Source organism: Amorphotheca resinae (genome assembly GCF_003019875.1).
Source record: "Amorphotheca resinae ATCC 22711 unplaced genomic scaffold M430scaffold_6, whole genome shotgun sequence".
NCBI classification, from domain to species: domain Eukaryota; kingdom Fungi; phylum Ascomycota; class Leotiomycetes; order Helotiales; family Amorphothecaceae; genus Amorphotheca; species Amorphotheca resinae.
In genome coordinates this window covers 1,402,724-1,420,708 of record NW_020194476.1, presented here as the reverse complement: position 1 = coordinate 1,420,708, position 17,985 = coordinate 1,402,724, and the positions used below count along the sequence as shown (strand labels likewise).

Below are 17,985 nucleotides of genomic sequence, written 5' to 3'. Positions count from 1 at the left end.
TCGCACATTCCCTTCCCTGGACCCTGGAGGCTCGAACGTTGCTTTCTTCGAGTCAGGTATATCCGAGGGCAACAAAACACAACCAGGATTTGAATCCCTCCAGATCCCCCTCTTGCTCTTCTACCCTTCTACCCCTTTTCCTTTCTCACTCTTCCACGATTTATTCGAGTCAAGTCGTCGACTTGTTTGTCCTTTTGTCGCGGCTCGCTCTGCCCAGTCACGTGCACGCAACGCCCGCCCGCGTAACAGCAGCTGCGGACGGCGAGGCTCACCGACGGAAGGGATGCTGCATATTTATCGAGCACCATCGGAAACATCGTTCATTGTCTCTCCCGTGCAAAAATCCCATCCCTCAAGTCCGCATCGCTGTCTATCCCGCTGTCTCTGATCGCCCCCGGGAGCCATGGCCGGAGGGGATGGCCAGCCTGCTTTGCAGGTCATTATCCTGGTATGATACATCACCCGTCTTTCTTCTATTCGTTGTTCGTGTTCTTCTCTGTCGTCTCGCTCGTCGAGGATCATGCTCTTCCCAGTTGCATTCATGTCTTACAGCTTCCTCCCATGGCCAATAGCATGCCCCTGCTGCTAGTTTATTAATAGATGAGGCCTTTGTCCCCATCTTCCTCTGCCTTTGTGGGCCCCGGAATGGTCACGTGCGCACGCCTCCATCGGGCGATACCCTTCTATATACACGTCGTTTTCCATCTCTTTATATATACATTTATGCAGCAGTCTCCAGATTCGCTGCCTTCATGTTCTTCTCGAGTCTCAATGCTAACAATCCTGTGCACAGGGCTCTGGAGGCGGCCCTTTGGAGGATAACACTACTGCATTTCTTGTGCGGTCGACGGCCACTGGCTGGAAGAAAGGATCAGTTTTGGCTGTAGATGCCGGTGTCCACCTTGCATCTATTGTGAGAATTCTCGAAAACCACCCATCAGACTCCTCCCCAGACCATGCCGACAAACCGGTTACCCTGATTAATGGACCCTTTGAAGGCCTGGAGATCCCTCACTCTTTGGCCAAATCCAACGCTGCGTATATTACTCGTACGCTTGTTGGGACCTATCTCATCACGCATCCTCATCTAGATCATATATCTGGTTTTGTTGTCAACACTGCCGCCTTGCAAGGTTCGCGCCCAAAGGTCTTGGCCGGCTTGCCATCCACCATTGAGGCTTTCAAAGACCACATCTTCAATAACGTCATCTGGCCAAATCTCTCCGACGAAAATAATGGAGCTGGGCTGGTGACTTACAGGAGATTGGTCGAAGGCGGATCTCCCGCACTCGGCCAAGGTGATGACAAAGGGTATATTGAGATCTGTGAAGGCCTCGGCGTCAAAACTTTGAGCGTCAGTCACGGCCACTGTATAGAAAGACATAGCCATAGAGGCTCCAATGTTGGCCTTGCATCTTCACCCCCACCGTATGGGTCTCCGCCTCAGACAAGACAACGCACCGGCTCACAGGTGCTGAACCCGCCACTCTTCGGACGCTCGCCGTCAGTCACAAATATTCCAAGCCTAGATATGCGTATGGCTGATGTTCAAGAGCGGATCTGTGTTTATGATAGCTCAGCTTATTTCATCCGCGATATCGCTACTGGCAAGGAGGTTCTCATATTTGGAGACGTGGAGCCGGATGCAATTTCACTATGGCCGCGCAATAAGCAAGTCTGGATCGAAGCAGCGCCAAAGATTGCGTCGGGACGACTTGGTGGTATACTCATCGAATGCTCCTTCGACGACTCCCAAACTGACGACAGACTATACGGTCACCTGGCTCCGAGATACTTGATTGAAGAGCTAAAGGCGTTGGCGGACGAGGTCGAGCTTTATAAAAAGGGCAAAGAGCAAGCGACGTCCAAGGAGCGAGCGACATCCAAGAAAAGAAAGCGATTGAGTGCGACATTAGAAGAGGGAGCCCGGCAACATTTACCACGAACGCGCTCAGGCCGAACTTCTTCACCTAGCCCACGATCACGAACCCGGTCACAACTGACCGAGACCGCGGTCACTGAAGCCGGTGGAAGCGAGGCGCACACGGCGGAAGCAAAGAGTGTGACGGCGGGGGCGGATTCGAGATTTTCTCTTCGCGGCAAAAGCAAATTCCCCTTGAAAGGTGTCAAGATCGTCATCATCCACGTGAAGGACACTTTAGATGATGGCCCAGGGATGGGAACTAAGATACTGGAAGAGCTGACTCGATATGAAGAAGAGGAACAAATAGGCTGTGAGTTTGTCATCTCGAAGATGGGCCAAGCGGTGTACTTGTAAATCAGGGAAAGGGATGGTATGGAGTTTGCGCGTCTTTGAAAGGCTGCATTGAGCATGGAGTTGGCGTTTAACTGGTCAACCATGGCGGGAGTGGCTTGGATTCACGAATATATGGTACGAGAGGTATGCTACGGCTGGAAGGTAACATTCGACAATGGGCGGGCGTAAATAGAGGTTCTTGAAGACAACTGCATATCTGCTATGAAACAAAGCAGGCATTGATGATTTGACATGGTGCGGAAGTGCCCTATCTCCAGCGAGCTGGACAACTGACCTTAGTTGTCTCTTAGTGATTCTCTATCTTATTATATGCAGTCGATATTGTGATGGTGGTCATGCCCTACACCCTGAAGGATACTACTTCTTCCCCTTTAAGGGAACTAAAGTCTCTTCGCTACCAGACTTCAATTCAAACCTTGAGAGGGAGATTGATTCTTAAGTAGCCCCGCCTTTTCCAATATAACATTTCCTCTTGAAGTTCCCGCTTTGCCTTTACTATCTATACCCCCAACTAGGTACAATCGGCAATACACACGTCACATCATCCACAACAACACTTTATCCTTGCGAGAGCTCTCTCTACCTTTGAAGAGCCAATAAAGGTCTACTCCGTCATCCATCCGCCACTGGTCACCTGGAAAGCCATAGATTCCCCGGATTTCACCCCTGACTTCCAGTAGTGGGGTCAGGTCGGACCCCGCGTCTCCATCATATATGCGAGGATCCCCACAATGCCCGTCAGCTCTAACCTAGAGCACGCTGGAACGCACAATCAGGAACCATCCGATCCGTCTCTAGTCAACATCTCAGATGATACTGCGTGCGAAGAAGAAGCATCATCCGATATCCAACACCCACTCCTCCTAGCGGGAGCGAGCTACGAGCCTTTCGACTCGTCTCCTTCGCTAAGAGGAGCAGCAGCAGCAGCCCCTGAAACCAGCATCCAAACCGTGCACGACGACATAGCAGCTCCCACCGCCGTCATCCCAGACCCTATCATTCTGCTTCCCGACGCATATACTAGCAGCCCCCCATTTCCACCTAAAGATCCGGAACCCGGCCAAAGCCCTACCGAGCTCATATCACGGATCACGCAGCGAGACAAGAAGAAAGCAATAATACGCAAAGCGCGACGCGGCCACGGAAGACGCCGCGCCGCCGTCCTCGCATCTTCCGCACGTCGAGAGAAGAAACAGTTATGGAAAGCTGCTCGGTGTACTAGTAGTAATTGTAAATCTGCGATCGGTCAGGGCACACCGAGAGAAGCGACTTGTGATAAACAGGGTGATCTGTCGATGGGTCCGCCGGAGCGCAGGTATCACCGGGTTACTGTAAGTCTTGGGTTGGATGAACAGACGTGGGGTATAGCAGCGAGGTCGGGGGAGCATGGTGATGATGATGATGATGAAAGGACGACGACGGCGATGCTTCTGAGGGATGGGACGATGGAATTGGAAACTTCGTTGCATGAGTCTAGGGGTTCTTTGCAATTAGATGATATTGATTGATCCGGAACTGAGTGTGCATGAGAAAGAAAGCGTGGGTTGCTTGCGAATGGTAAGTTATATTCGTGGTATTCAAGAGCCATAGGTAGGATGAATAGCGAGCGGTATCTCAGACCGACAAGACATATGGCCCCAAGAGGGCAAAAGAGTTGGAACGCCGGCGGCGCATCGTGGGCTATGCATTCTGTAAACATATACCGAGTTGTGGAGGGTGGCGCCAGTCTTCGTGAAGAAGATTCGGAGGCTGTGGATATGTAGATGGAGAAACAGAGAGAGAAACCCCGTACAAGAAAGAAATCTCAAATCTTAAAAAAAAAGCTTCCTAGCCGTGCAACCAAAAAAAAATCAATCAATCTTTTCGAACTCTAGCACTTGCAAGGAGTAGAAGAAGAAGAAGAAAAACGAGCTTTTTCATTCGTCAGTCGTCGTGTTTTTCGCTATATCTTGGATGTTTTTTATGTAGGTATCGTAGGTATGTACCTAAGGTATGTATGTATGTATGTATGTATATCTTCGTTGCGCATCCACACAACATTCCGCATCCCACAAAACCACACACAGCCCTCTCTATGTTTTACATACAAACCTACTCCATACATCCCCATCCATCCACCCATCCATTCTCCGTTCAGCATGTACGTACGCTCTCTCGTACCGAAGATCTTCTGCTCGCTCGCTTTCTTGCCAGAGTATGACTGGCACGTGTTGTGTGTGTGTGTGTGACTGACTTGATCGAGTGAGTCGTCGCGATTGTGATTATTGATTCAAAAGAGAACGGCAAAAAAAAAAAAAAAAACGACAAAAATCCCCTCCTTCTCCTTCCTTGTAAGCAAGCAAGCAAAAAGATAGTAGAAAACTCCAAATACGCCGTGGTCCTGAACCAGCCCTTCCCTTGCCATCCCGAGCCATCCCTTTCTTTCAACCCCGTTTGCCCCCACACCGCATTTGAGTTGATTGGATTTCATTTGATTCAAAAAGCAAAGAAGCTGAAGGGTTCTTCTTCTTTCTCGCTAAGCAAAAGCTGATCAAAAACGCAAACAGAAACAAAGGGAAGAGATGATGAAATGAGAGGATTGAGGAAAATAGTTGATGGGATGTGTTTGTATCCTTGGATGGTAGTGGTGGTGGTGGAGGATTTGTGTGGTTCTCGTTTTTCGTTTAGGAGATGAGTGAGGAGGGAGAGGATCGTCATGAGTGGGACCCTTCGTCGTCGTGCGCTCCTTGGCTGTTGCTACGCTCGCGTGCGCGGTCTGCGGCTACGGCATCGCTGTAGCTGGGGATGGGAGGCGGGGTGGTTCGGCGGGGGATTAGGGCTGCAGTCTCGTTGGTCTCGTGGCCGTCGTCTGAGTGCCGCGGGCTCGTATATCCTGGTGGTGGCTGCGTGTGGTCCTGGATCCTGAGGCCCATGTGGGAGACTGCTTCAGCAGCCGCAGCAGCGCTGCTCGACTCGCCGAACTCTTCGTTGGACGGGATGTGGGCGAGGTGGGCGAGGGAGATGTCGGTCGGGGAGCGGACGGGGCCGGGACTCGTAGGGGGGTGGTTTCTGAAGTTGCCGCTGCGTGTGCGGCCGTGCCTCATGTCGGGGTAGTTGCCATGACTGCTCGGAGCCCCTTCGCGGCCTGCTTCTAAGAGGATACTGCCTTGTTCGCTCCCGTAGGGGGGAGGGGGAGCGAGACTGCCCGTCATAGGTGCTAGCCCCCACTTCTTGACGTTTGCTTCAATGAAGACGAAGCCTGATTGTCCGAAATTAACGTGGACGGTGCAGGGCCCATTGGCACCCACTGCTGGGAAGAGATTCTGGGACTTGAGACCGTGAGCTACATCTTCTAACTTCTTGCCGTTCCGTGTGAAGAATATCGTGCCGGTTCGGGGTCGGTATCCAACACCGATAACATCCCCCTGTACGAACTGTGGCCCGTATGCTGGGCCGTTGAAGGGTTGATTATATCTTCGATGCCCAGAAGAGATATACGCCACGGAATACTTATGCCAGCCTAGATACCTCATTAGCACCACCCATCATCCCACACCAGACCTCCCAACATACCAGGTAATCTGAACAGAGGATATGGCTTCGTAGCGACCCCGATGCTGATCAGCGTGGACTCGGGCTTATCGTAGATCTTCGACTCCCAGTAGTAGACTTCATTCTGCTTGGGGAGCGGTAGGTTGCTGAGAACAGAACATTCCGAATCAAAAAACTCAATCTCCGTACGCCCCTCCACAAAACAATTCGCAATCTCGAGCTCCGGCTCGAACTCCCACGCCGAGACGCCCTTCTCTTGAATCGCTAGGTACTGTGACAGGGAAATATCGGTCGGTAACGAGTCGGGCGGATTGGCCTGGACGAATGCTGTAGGACCTTTGCGTTAGCCACTGACTGTATAACCGCCTCCTCCCCTCCACCAGAACCATATGCTGCCGGGGTGAGGACAAAGATAGATATAGATATACCTTTGGCTCTAAAGTACTCGGTCCTCTGCAGGTCATCCATCTCCTCGAGGGCCTCGGCCTCCTCCCTCGCAAACGCCTGCTCGTCATCGTACTCGCCCGGCCGCCCCAGCCGGTCCAGCAGGATGCGCCCGCTGCTCGTGTAGCGGAAGAAGTACACCACCAGGAAGATCAGGCCGATCAGCAGGGCGCTGCCGAACGAGCTCACCAGCCCGATCACCACCCCGTTGATCGTCGAGTCCGCCCGCTGCTGCGCCCGCACCACGTCGTCGCCCGCCCCCATCTGCATGCTCGCTGCTGCGACCGCCGCGAGCGTTGCCGCCGGCGAGACGACCGTCGCCGTTGTGCTCGTGGTCATGGTTGTCAGGCCCGCCGGGTGCTGTAGCGGTTGCGGTTGCGGTTGCGGTTGCGGTTGTTGTTGCTGCTGCAGCATGGCTCGCAGAGAAGAGTCGTCCGCCATGGTGCCCGTCCTTCCTTATCGCGCCTCTGCTGGCGCCGGCACTGTGTGGTTCAGCTGATATGCAAAAAATGCGAGCCGTGCGGCGTTTCTCGGCCAGCGAGGCGGGTATCTGTCTATGCACGGTGAAGGTATTTTGGGGGGGAGGTTTTCGCTGTAAGGGTGTTGTTGACGTCGTCGAAGTCTGGATGTTGAGAGAGTTGACCGTTGGGGCGGTGGTGAGCTGATTCGAACGAAGCAGCCTGGGAATGCCTTGCCGGTCGCTACGTTCTGTGAAGCGACAGGGGTTGGTCCGGTTTTCGACGTGCGTCAGCCTGTCTTGTCTTGTCCGAGATATGTCTCGCCCTGTCTTCGCTGTTTGAGTATCGCAATGCAGAATGAATATCAATTGTCACAGGAGATATGGCTACGTGGGAAGCATCGGGGTGGGATGTGTATGAAGTGAGAAACAGCCGCGGCGTCTGCGTGGCCTGAGCCCTCCCAAGGATGGGTTTCAAAAGACGCCGTGCAGTGCAAGTAGGCTATGCTATAGGTATATAAAAAAAACTCTGCTTCTATGTCCTCCAGGATCCTGCGAGGAGACCTCTGATTCCGCATTTTCCGTTCTCCTCCTGTTGCATTGCAGAATAGACATATGGTAAATCTATTGCTTGTTTGATCCGCTTATCTCGTCATCTTATCTTCATTGCTCAGGTTCCAAGACAGACCAGCGACCAACGACCAACGACCAACGCCGCCGGCCCATGCATATAATCCCCCAATTGAAGAACACCGAAAATATGTCATACCGCTGCAAATCCTTTCGCACCGGTCTCTTCCACCAGCGCAACGCATCGGGTTTCCGGGAATCAGCCAAGCATTTCCTGATCCTCATCTGCTGAGATTCCCTTCTTCTGCTGGTCTTCGGACCGCTGCTTTGTCTTCTTCTTGGCATCATCTACCCACTTGGCATAGGCGTCTGGTCCCTCCTTCAGCTTCTCGGCAATGACACACTTCAGCACTTCCCCCGCAAACCCCACGAAGTTATGCCTCCGGAGGGCATTCTCAAACTGCCAGTCGTTCCGCTTCATCTCCTCCCGCATCAGCATCTCCTGGTCGCCAATCTCCCTCGCCCGGATCCGCAAATCTCTAACCATCGCCAACAGATTGAATCGGATCTCGTGCGCGGGGTAGCGCCCGATCCGCCTCTGCAAGACCGGGATCACCTTCTCTGGAAACTCCTCGAACGTGCTCGCACCATGCGCAATCGGTGCAGGCTGCAACCCGTCCAGCTCGTACAGGATGCCGTTGATGGGTGTATAGGCAATGAAGTGATACACGTCGTCGTCGTCCGTGGCCGTCCGCTGCGTCTCGTCGACAAACGGGCTGCTCCTCGCGAAGCTGTTGTGCACATCTCTGATCAGCTCCGAGTTGCTGAGAGCCTCGCCCCTGAACTCCGCTGGGAAACCCGCTGTGAATTCCTTAAATTCCCGTAACTGTGTCCCCACGTCGACGTCGCCGTCTTTGTTCAGCAGCACCGAAAGGAGTGCTTGTGTGGCGCACGCATTCTGTATGGTCTGTGCCGCGAAGAAGAGGCTCTCGGCAGCCGCGTAGTCGTATTGTCCATCCTTAGGGGTGCCGTCCGCATTGGGCTTCTCGCCTGTGGGGTATTTGAAGAGGAAGATCACGCCGTAGACGGGACTCAGCTGGCGTAGATAGTCCGCATCCAGGGCAATGAGCTCCTCAAACTGAACGTCCTTGGCCCCGAGATTGTCGAGTAAAAAGGTGAAGACACCCTAAGAGATGTCAGCGGTGGACTGTAAGCTCGGTCGTCTCAGGGTACCGACCGCATCGGATTCGACTGTGACAATGTCAGTAAGCAGCAGGGCAGTGATATGGGAGCTACCGACTGGTATTCCATCCGCCACTCATCCTGTCGATCGTTTGGGGTAGGCAAGATTAATTTTGAGTTGAAGAGAAGACGCCACGGATTCCTCGTATTGCATTCAACCTACTGGAGCTTCAAAAGCTTCTCCAGACGCGATACTTGGATCCACGCTTAGGTAAGCGACACCTCCCCTGGCAACCAGCACGTGATCTTACGTAGACCCTGAAGATGGATGACAGCCTCATAGAAGGGGCTTTAAGAGGGTTCTAAGACAAAGACTTTGTTTAATAGTCACGGCCACGTATCGTATATTGGTCAGGGATCAAATTCTACGAGGCAAGACAATCAAATCAGAGTTTATACTTTTTCATTCAATTCTGTAGTACATCTCTGTTGCTTCAACGACATTCCTTCGCATTACCTTACACAAGACCGCTGCACACGTGTATACGCGACAAGAGAGGAAAGGAGAGAAGCATCTGCGCGCATGCCAGCCAGACCGCTGAGCAACGACAATGGCTTCGCCCCTGGGGCTCGCGCAGAGATGACAGATATGTGCGCCAACCAAAACCATTTTTAAGTGCAAGCCCAATGTTCAAAAATTGCCAGAAAACTCCGTATCCATGCAATATGCAGATGTATATAAGGACCGTGGGTATAAGGATCGTGGTGCTAGTATTTATACAAATATCGTAGCGAAATCATGAGGTCGTAAGTCGTTAAACTATTCGAAACAGGTATTAGGTGGGATTAAATCAGATACATAGATCTGTCGACGCGCGGATTCAGCGGTGTAAATCGTAATCGTGTAAGACGAGGTTGAGAAATTAAGACTGACGGCCTTTCCCCTTGGGATCAGCTGGCGTGGATGTGCGTGGTGGATAGCTGGGAAGGGGCTGCATCGGCGGTAGATGCCGGCGCATGTGCTCTACTTGTTCCTCGTGGGATTGTGGCTCGTATTTGAAAGCGGGAGTCTGATGCGAATACTCAACTTGTTCCCCGTGGGAGTGAGGCTCGTACTTGAAAACCGGGGTGGCCCTGGGCGTAATGTTAAATCGGTTCGTCCGGTCCTATATCCACACGGTTGGAAGCACAAACCCTCCAAAGTTCGAACTGGTGCCCTGCGGCTCATAAAGGCCATAGTCATCCCCTTGTTCACTGTAAACGACAGATCCTTCGCCGAAGTTCGATGATGCCGGACTATGGTATCCACCGAATCCACTAGGCGAAGGAATGCCGAGGTAGTGGTTGGCATATGGGTCCAAGTTTAATGGACTGACCGCCGAGGTGGGCATGGACTCCGGAGGCATCGTCATCATGTGCTCCTGACTGTAGGTAAAGGCAGGATTTCCGTAGGGGGACATTGTGTTGGCATAGTTGTCCTCCATCAGGTACATGTTGCCACGGAAGGTAGGGAAGGACGCTGTTCGCTCAGGCTGAACCCAGCCCATGCGGCTTCTGAATTTAGACACCATATCTATAGGGTACTCCATGAGATTGAGTGGTGTCTGAAGGTCAGCGTCAGAGGTTTGGGAGACATTGATCGAGAACAGTCTTCGGGCAATCTCTTCGATGGGTCCCAACGACAAGCTACCAAAGTAGGCCGCACCAACCTCAGGGAACAACGGCTCAACGACCAAGGCCACCGTGTAGTAATGAGCCAGAATAATGAGGGCAGAGGGAGAGCCTCGGGTTTGCTGGAGGAACATGACCGGCAGCCAAAACAACCAAGCCCGCAGCGGGTTGAGCATCTCGAATCGCTGAGCAGCGGTATGACTTGGCGATACCTTCCGGACGCTTCGGACAAAAGTCATCAATTGTTGAATGGCTTTGACATCCTCATTATTTTCCTTGAGGTGCACCTCGACTTTCTGGAGCTGGGCATATGCACGTTGAAGCGAGTCCAAATCTGCTTTCCTTGGGCTGCTGAGCTTCTTCGAGCCAGGAGCGGGGGATGGCGGGGCTGTAGGGAATGTGCTCTGCTCAGCAATGAAATCACCGAACTGGGACTCAATCTTCCAAGGCTGCATAGCATCAATGACCTAAGACGACGTTAGCCACATCTCTAGGGACAAGGAGACCGCCTTTCTCGACATACAGATGACGTCCCATGCATCAGTTGAGTCCAACCACGCCTGTAACCGAGTCAGCATTTGTCAGCGAGCTTGAAGGATCTGACATACCACTCAGTTGCTTGCCAGGATAGGAGAAGAGAAGCAGCCAAGACAGCGTCAGAGTTCTGCCTTGAGAAGGAGCCGATGGCCTCATGCAGGCCCTTGAGAGCAATTCCTCGGTGTTCGTAGGCCATGTTAGCAGTAAGCGGACAATCTGTCAACCAGGCCAAGTGGGTAGCCGAGAGGGCTAGCAAAGCGTGCATGACAAAGGCGTAATCGGTTCCAATCTTGAGAAAGCTGTGTATCTTGTCAGCCTCGCCGAGTCGTTGCTCACAGAGGCCGAATACTTACAGTGGGATCTGACGTGTCCAGATTGTGAAATTGCTTGCATCGTGATTGCCCAGTTCACTCGACACGGAGGCGACATGGTGTATCAAGCGAAGTTCCTCGAACGAGAAGAACTGAGGAGAAGGTGCTGGGTAGAAGTAGAGATCCGGGAAGGGAAAGTTCCCAGTTCGTTGCCAGCGTTCAATCTCAGCCTCGATCTCTGGGGTCCATAGCAAGTCTGCCTTCTCGGGAGTGGGAGGGCGCTCTTCCTGTACCGGCATGTCCATGTATGGGCAACGACAGTTGTGCTTCGTGCAGTTTCGACTATGAGGGGGATCAGCACCTGTTCCTTCAAGGCGGATATAGCCCCTCCAAGCGAAGAGGGGCTGTCGGCCAGGGCGTGCACCTACCACTGAGGGAAATTCTCATCACAGCGGATATGCCTTCGCTTGCACGTCTCACAACCTTTGCGGGACTTGGTATGACTAGAGAAGAGGGGTCAGTGATTGCAGGATGATCAGCCGTCCCCACATCGTACATACCTCCTTCGGGGAGGACCACCTCCTGGGCCGGCCATCGAGACTGAGGCGGGGTGAGGAACAAGAGAGAAGACGGCGAGGCTTGAACGAGTGAAAGCCTCCGACAAGGCTCCTGATCCTAAAGGTGGTCGAGCACCGGTGGTGGCCGGGACGACGAGTAGATATGGAAGAAGAGGAGATATTAGTTAGATAGGACCGGCAGTGAGATCAAATAGACCCCGATGCAGCCGGGGGGGATGTGTAAGCTGCGAACCCCAAAGCGAGCGGTGGTTATAGGTTGGTAAGGCTGCAGGAAGTGACCGGGGTCTTGCTGAGAACGAAAGGGCCGGAAGGGGGTCGGCGGGGTGGCCGAAGAGACGGAGGCGAACGCAGAATGAGGGATCTTCGATTGGGGGGGGCAATTGTCAGACAAGGCACGAAGAAATGGCGCGTTCGACACTGGGGGGGGCTGGGAGGGGTGTAAGAGAAGCGGAGCACAGAGAGGAGTCTGCAGCGAGCGTCTGTCTGGTATGGAACGTCACACGGGAGTCGTCAGGTCTCGGGTCTTGAGGTGAGTTGAGAGTTGAGTTGAGTTGAGACCGGAGATGCAGAGAGATGCAGAGACGAGAGACCAGAGTCAAGAGTCAGGACTGCCAGAGACAGATCCGTCGGAGGGCTTGCGGGTCCTGAGGCTGAGATGTGTGTGTAGAGGGAGGGCTACGCAGACAACTCCAGGCAGGCCGGGGGGGCAACACAACGCAAGGCAACGCAAAGCGAATGACAGGAGCCAACGAGGGCTTCCTAGAAAGGAGAAAGCGAGAGTGTGAGGGAAGAGGAGGAGAGAGAGAAGAGAGAAGAAGAAGAGGTTTCGAGGAGTCTGAAGTTGAAAAGTCAGTATCGGGCTGGCGATGCTGGCATTCTAATACTGGAACGGTGCAGCGGTGCTGTGGCCGGGGCGGGTTGGCAGAAACGCCGGAAGAGGGAAGGCGCAGACGCGGTTTGTGGATTAGCGCAGCGTGGTCGAAGCGTTAGAAGGCGGCCAACGGAGCTAGGGGCGAGGGAGGTCATGTTCCTGCTCTGCGGTCGGTCGTGCCTAGGTTCCTGGTTCCCTGGGTGCGCGGAGGCAGCGCGGAGGGCGAGCGGAGGGGAGGAGAGAGGGGGGGACGCGTCTTGGCGGCCCTTGTCCCGACGGGGAATGGCGTCGCCTGGGAATGACCTCTTGGCGCGGTAGGGCAGGGCTCGAGTGGACGACATGACGGGTTATAAATACAATAAAATAAGACGTAAATGCACCCGAAGGAGTAATACGGTACCTTACTTCTTTACTCTACTATTTCCCGCTAAAAATAAGAAATAAGACATCAGACATAAGCCGTAAACCGTAAACCATCAACCAGAGCCGTGGGCACCAGAATCGACCGTTCATAAATCTGTCATGCCGGCCCTGACCTGAATCAGACCCGACACAAATAATCCCGCTCCATCACCTCGTCGGCCGTCGGGAACGGGGGTTGCGGCCGTAGTGGATCATGGGTTCCTGGGCCGGGTGGGCACGGCAGGGGGAGGGTTGTTGTAGAGGACTGCGCGAGGCAGAGGACTGATGGGCGAGTCGGGCACTGCGAAGGGAGAGAATCTGAGAGGTCACTGGTGAGATGAGAACACACAGAGGACGACGATGACTCCTCCTCCTTACCCGTCCTGCCTGACAACAAGAACAACAACAACAACAACAACAATAATAATAATAATATGTGGCTGGGCCAGGGGAAAGATGTCATGGATGTCAATGATGATAATATCATATCATAGGTCTCCTCCCTCCGCCGGGAGTAGTGGTGTGGCAGGGCAGCAGTGAGACTCCACTCCGACTACTGGCTGCTAGACTGCACCGGGCCTGGCGCCCTCTCTCTGGTCCTCTGGATCTCTGCCCGCTGCCCGCTACCGCCCACCGAGGTAAGAACTGCGAGCGACCTGCACTGCGCAACACAGATGATGATGATGCTACTACACCATGGGACTACTACTGTACATGTACCATGACACCATGACAGATCCAGCAGTGCCGGACCGGGGCGATGGCCAGGATACAGACCTGTCCCCCGACTCCCCCGCCCGCTCAGACCAATCCTTCCATGTCTTCCTGCTGCGCGCACTCAACGACATCCTCTGCAGCGATCCTCACCAGCGGGACTCTTCTATGCTATGCATACCTGACATATCATCAGATCGTAAGGATGACACGATATTCCCGCCTCGAGGCACCGCCAGAATCCTCTTATTCCCTTCGCACCGCTTCCTTACCCCCGCCCGCCCAGAGGCTGAGCCGAGCGACTTGCGCGCCGAGAGCCTGAGCTCGGAATAAGGTACACGGTACCACGCAGGGATCGGTGGGGATCGATGACACTGGCTGTGGATGTGGAAACATCGAGATGTGCATGTGGATGGTGCCAAAAATACCACGGCGAGCCAGTCAGGTCAAGCCAGGAGGTAGCCAGGGCCCACGTATACACCCTTGCTACAGTAGCCACTGACTGCTTGGGAGCCGGCACTACTGTACTGTACTGAGGAAACCCGCATTCTTCTGTTTCCGAGTCGTTCTAGAGACACAAAGGATTGGGCGCGTTCGTGCTTGGCTAGGCCCTGCATTGCCAGCGTATCTGGGAAGACATGAACGCTGGCGCTTCGGCTCCCAAAGGATGGATGCTCGAGCCTCGTGGCAATGGTCATCATTGATCAACAAGTATCCTCCAGGCTCTCCGTCCCACGCATCCCGTCCAGTGCTAATGCTAATCCAACCGCTCCATTCCAGTCCCTGCAACGACCTTCCCCCCTGGTGGACCGCGGAGACGTTCGGCGAGGCTGCGAGGGCTGTGCACGGGAACCGACTATTACTCTTGTTAGCAGCGCCTCTTACTCAGAGCAGCCAAAGAGGAGGCCTCGCTCCAGCTCCCGAGCCCCTCTTGTCCCATTGCGGCCCCCCGAATCCCTCCACTTCTTCCTCCCCGGCGGCAGATCCTCGGCCCAGACAAGGCCCTTGTCTTTTTTGTCAAGACTCAAGTCGCTACTCGACACTACTACGTCAAGACTCAAGAATGTTCAACCCCGAGCAGTCAAATCATACAGCAGCCAACCAGCCGGTCAGGATATACTGTAGTAATGCCAGGCACATGTTTTGCGCTCGGAACTCAGATCTTCCCTAACCCGGGGTGCCAGCCCGGCGAAGTTTCTCGCTAGGCCCAATGAAACTGCCTCGGAGAATTAGAGATACCCAGACAAGCCACAGCCAGCCATAGCCATGCCTTGTTGCTCACGGGTCGGAAGGAGAGTCCTTTCTTGTGCGTGATAGGGGGGGCATGATTGACGGTACTGGGTATGTCCTCTCCCTCCTCCTCTACATGGCAAAGTTGATATTACTATAAATAGGTATGTAGAATCTTTTGGTCACGCGCTCCTGTCCTCAATCGCCAATGCGCCCCTCCCCTCGCCTGCCGGTGCTCTGGTGGTGAGCAGCGCGACAGCGTCCAAAATTTTATTTTTTTTTTGCATTGATCTTTTGCATGGATCGACGTTAGTTCGGAACTTAGGCGACCCCCAACCTCCCCTGGCCGCTCGCTCCCGGATGCGTTGTTTTGAATCTGATAATATGGCCGGGTTTCATTGGGTAAATATTGATCCAAGCCGCGCCTCCAGACGTTCCGTTCGCACCATGGACCCTGTGTCGTCATTGGGTTCAGTAGGGCCGCAGGAAGACGGCAGGCCGCCTGGTCGCTCCTCACCGCCTTTGGGGCATGACAATCCGCGTGCGCGATTCGATGGCGGATCCATGCGCAGAGGGTGCGCTGACTCAGATGTTGGCTGCGAGGGCAGAAAAATACTCCGTAACACCGCAGTGTACGGAGTAGTCTGCACGGAGTATGGAATCAGGAGCGCGCTTTGTGCCTTGCTCTTACAACAACGTACCTACATAGGTAAGGATGGCGGCATAGGGTGAGCACCACCACCGCTGGATATGCCTCACCCGATCTCTCTCCTTCTATTTTTGATCCCCTCTCGAGCTTTTCTCGCCTTTTCCCTCTTATTCATTTTCCTCCTTGCTTTTCCCTTGGTTCTCCAGTTTCCCTTCAACTACCCACTCCGTATCCCCACTCCGTAGCAAGGGAAGGCGACGCCCAAGGCCGGCGTCAATGCGAAGTTGGAGCACTACTGAGCGACTGGATTGCCACATCTGGGCAAGCGTGGCAGCCCCCGTACACATCTCGCGCCGAGAACCGGGGGGCACGCATGCAAGGCTACCTATATTTAGGCCGCCTCTGGAAAGAGAACGAAAGGAGCCGGAGCTTCGAGAAGGCCAGCACTGAGCAATGAGCAGTGAGCAGTGGGCTCTTAACTCCGCGCCCCGGCTTTTAGGCACGGTGGATTTGGTGCCTTGGACGCCAGGCTGCTAGGTTGCCCCTACTGTCTCTACAGTACCACGCCTCGCCTCGCTTCCTCGACGCAGCGCTGCTCGGATACAACGTAGCATACATTATACATAACGTCCAGAGGGCGGAGCAGCCAGACAGCCTATGGAGGGAGTGCGCGACACTACTCGCCGGATCGTGTGCCTGCTTGTGCGATGCTGATTGCTTGGAGCGTACCGCCGAGCGTTTCCTCGTCAGGCTCGTCGCCGCTGGCCGCCAGGCCTGACTCCTGATATCATGATCAGGCCATGGACTCCCATGCCGCTTGATTTGCGTTTCTTTCGGGCCGCCAACATCCGCTGAGGTCCGCTCCCCCTTGAGACTATCAACTGACAGATGGAGATGCTGGCATTATTGGTTGGTATTGGCACGTCGGAAGAATTGGGAGCGAGGCTACTACGGAGTAATACTACGGAGTATTACTGTACCTCGACGCCTTGGCGGCTACAGCCCTCCTTCGCATCCGGGATATATGTACCTGTCTGGTCGAAGGGGAGAGAGAGACAGAGACAGAAGGAAAGAAAGAGAGATGACAATACTAATTCTGACGTGAGTAGTGAGTGCTGAGTGTTGGGTGCTGACTGTACTCTATACTGCTTATAGTAGACTTGGGTCTCGAGTCAGCCTTCCTCTTATTCTCCATGGTCAATTGTCTCGAGACTCAACTATCAAGACTCCTCGCTGCCTGATCAGGCCGCCTACCCGGACAAGGCTCGTCGGCCGAGGGAGAATAAAAGGCTCCGGACTCCGTACGGAGTTAAGACTGGGGGGGCAGAAGGCGGTGAGAGGGGAGAGACTATAGAGTAAGACTGAGCTCGCCTCGCCTCTGATTCCCTAAGCCAGTTACCTTACCTTACCTCTCGGCCTAATCCGCTCCGTGGCTAGCTGGTCCGGGCTTTGTCACGTTCTGTGACTTCTGTCGCCCTGTGCTACGTGAGCCCTGACTCCTGAGAAGCCGACGCGGCCGCGGGCATGACTAAGCGCTGACTTACAAGGTTCGACGTTCGGAGTATATGCCATTGCCAGCCTTGCGGTTTTTATATGATTTTATCGACATCATCTGTCACTCGCACCCAATACAGCACAGCACACGGTACATGCCCAATACATGGCGCATCTGCTCTGGCTGCAACGGGATATATTCTATTCGAATACCCTGATTCAACTTAACCGCTCATCTTCTGCCCCCTGAACCCTCCACCCTCCACCCTCCACCCTCCACCCTCTACCCTCTACCCTCTCTCTCGCACACCCTCCTTCCGCTTGCAGCAAAGAGGGATTCGATAGACGCAGTAGATCCATCATCCATAGATCCATAGACCCAGTCGGTCGGGGATCGACCTGTAGATGCCAAGCGCCCTACGTTGTACTTTACCTTTTGCCTAACGGCCGAGTCCCTCCCTCTGGCCTGTCCTTGCAAGGGACCGCGGACCTTGAAACGCAGTTGGCCTCTTGGCGACCTGCACTATGCGTCATTGACGGCACCGAGCATCGAGTAGCGGCGCCGTCTTGGGTCTCGGGTCCCGGGCTAAGGCCGAAGGGTGAATTGTGAAGGGCTAAGCGTTATAAGGTCTTGAGAGTCAAAGGGGAATAAAAAGGGGGGGGCTTCATGCGGATATAAGGTAGAGTGCGCGATTAACCAAGCTTCAACTCTAGGTAAGTAAGATCTTGCTCTCTCCTTATCTCTACTATACACTCATCCAAAAAAGAAGAAAAAATAAACAAAAATAAACAAAAAATAAATAACCCAAATAACTCAAGTGAGTTTTCCCAGCGGAATCATATGCCTACCAATTACAGCTCACATGCTCTATACGTTACACCGTTGCACTCCCCCCAGCCACACCTCGCCAACGAAAGCGGTGAGATTCCTTGGCATCCGAGCTTAAATCTATTTTCGTCTCTCTCCAACTCCGCCCATGGACCATAATATGTCCAATATATCCAATATGTCAATAATACCACATCCCACATCTCACTCATCCATCCATCCATCAATCGATCGATC

At 53.8% G+C, this 17,985-nt stretch overlaps 7 protein-coding genes across 7 annotated transcripts; 3 read left to right on the top strand and 4 right to left on the bottom strand.

Moving 5' to 3' along the window:
• Nucleotides 1-211: 211 nt before the first annotated feature.
• M430DRAFT_42322 (hypothetical protein) lies at nt 212-2,539 on the top strand. The gene is made up of 2 exons (XM_024867546.1): nt 212-448; nt 794-2,539. The coding sequence occupies exons 1-2, from the start codon at nt 404-406 to the stop codon at nt 2,276-2,278; spliced, it is 1,530 nt and encodes a 509-aa protein (XP_024721024.1). The 5' UTR covers nt 212-403; the 3' UTR covers nt 2,279-2,539.
• A 2,432-nt stretch (nt 2,540-4,971) lies between these two features.
• Nucleotides 4,972-6,517, bottom strand: M430DRAFT_102082 (hypothetical protein; the record flags this gene model as incomplete). Its single annotated transcript, XM_024860764.1, has 3 exons — nt 4,972-5,777; nt 5,831-6,136; nt 6,238-6,517. 3 exons carry the CDS (start codon nt 6,515-6,517, stop codon nt 4,972-4,974), a joined length of 1,392 nt encoding a protein of 463 aa, XP_024721023.1.
• Nucleotides 6,518-7,253: 736 nt separating this feature from the next.
• On the bottom strand, nt 7,254-8,613 carry M430DRAFT_35123 (hypothetical protein). The gene is made up of 3 exons (XM_024866685.1): nt 8,581-8,613; nt 8,518-8,531; nt 7,254-8,466 (listed from the first exon to the last, which is right to left on the bottom strand). Exons 1-3 carry the CDS (start codon nt 8,600-8,602, stop codon nt 7,540-7,542), a joined length of 963 nt encoding a protein of 320 aa, XP_024721022.1. The 5' UTR covers nt 8,603-8,613; the 3' UTR covers nt 7,254-7,539.
• Nucleotides 8,614-9,628: 1,015 nt separating this feature from the next.
• On the bottom strand, nt 9,629-11,576 carry M430DRAFT_101496 (hypothetical protein; the record flags this gene model as incomplete). The annotated part of the gene is made up of 6 exons (XM_024860717.1): nt 9,629-10,600; nt 10,657-10,693; nt 10,742-10,969; nt 11,024-11,323; nt 11,410-11,484; nt 11,542-11,576. The coding sequence occupies 6 exons, from the start codon at nt 11,574-11,576 to the stop codon at nt 9,629-9,631; spliced, it is 1,647 nt and encodes a 548-aa protein (XP_024721021.1).
• Nucleotides 11,577-12,871: 1,295 nt separating this feature from the next.
• On the bottom strand, nt 12,872-13,393 carry M430DRAFT_242470 (hypothetical protein). The gene is made up of 2 exons (XM_024865037.1): nt 13,211-13,393; nt 12,872-13,150 (listed from the first exon to the last, which is right to left on the bottom strand). The coding sequence occupies exons 1-2, from the start codon at nt 13,317-13,319 to the stop codon at nt 12,972-12,974; spliced, it is 288 nt and encodes a 95-aa protein (XP_024721020.1). The 5' UTR covers nt 13,320-13,393; the 3' UTR covers nt 12,872-12,971.
• Nucleotides 13,394-13,537: 144 nt separating this feature from the next.
• Nucleotides 13,538-13,981, top strand: M430DRAFT_242467 (hypothetical protein). Its single transcript, XM_024865036.1, has one exon. The coding sequence runs from the start codon at nt 13,547-13,549 to the stop codon at nt 13,877-13,879; it is 333 nt and encodes a 110-aa protein (XP_024721019.1). The 5' UTR covers nt 13,538-13,546; the 3' UTR covers nt 13,880-13,981.
• Nucleotides 13,982-15,160: 1,179 nt separating this feature from the next.
• M430DRAFT_58789 (hypothetical protein) lies at nt 15,161-16,666 on the top strand (the record flags this gene model as incomplete). Its single annotated transcript, XM_024868758.1, has 4 exons — nt 15,161-15,485; nt 16,060-16,127; nt 16,314-16,533; nt 16,581-16,666. The coding sequence occupies 4 exons, from the start codon at nt 15,161-15,163 to the stop codon at nt 16,664-16,666; spliced, it is 699 nt and encodes a 232-aa protein (XP_024721018.1).
• Between the last annotated feature and the right edge of the window lie 1,319 nt (nt 16,667-17,985).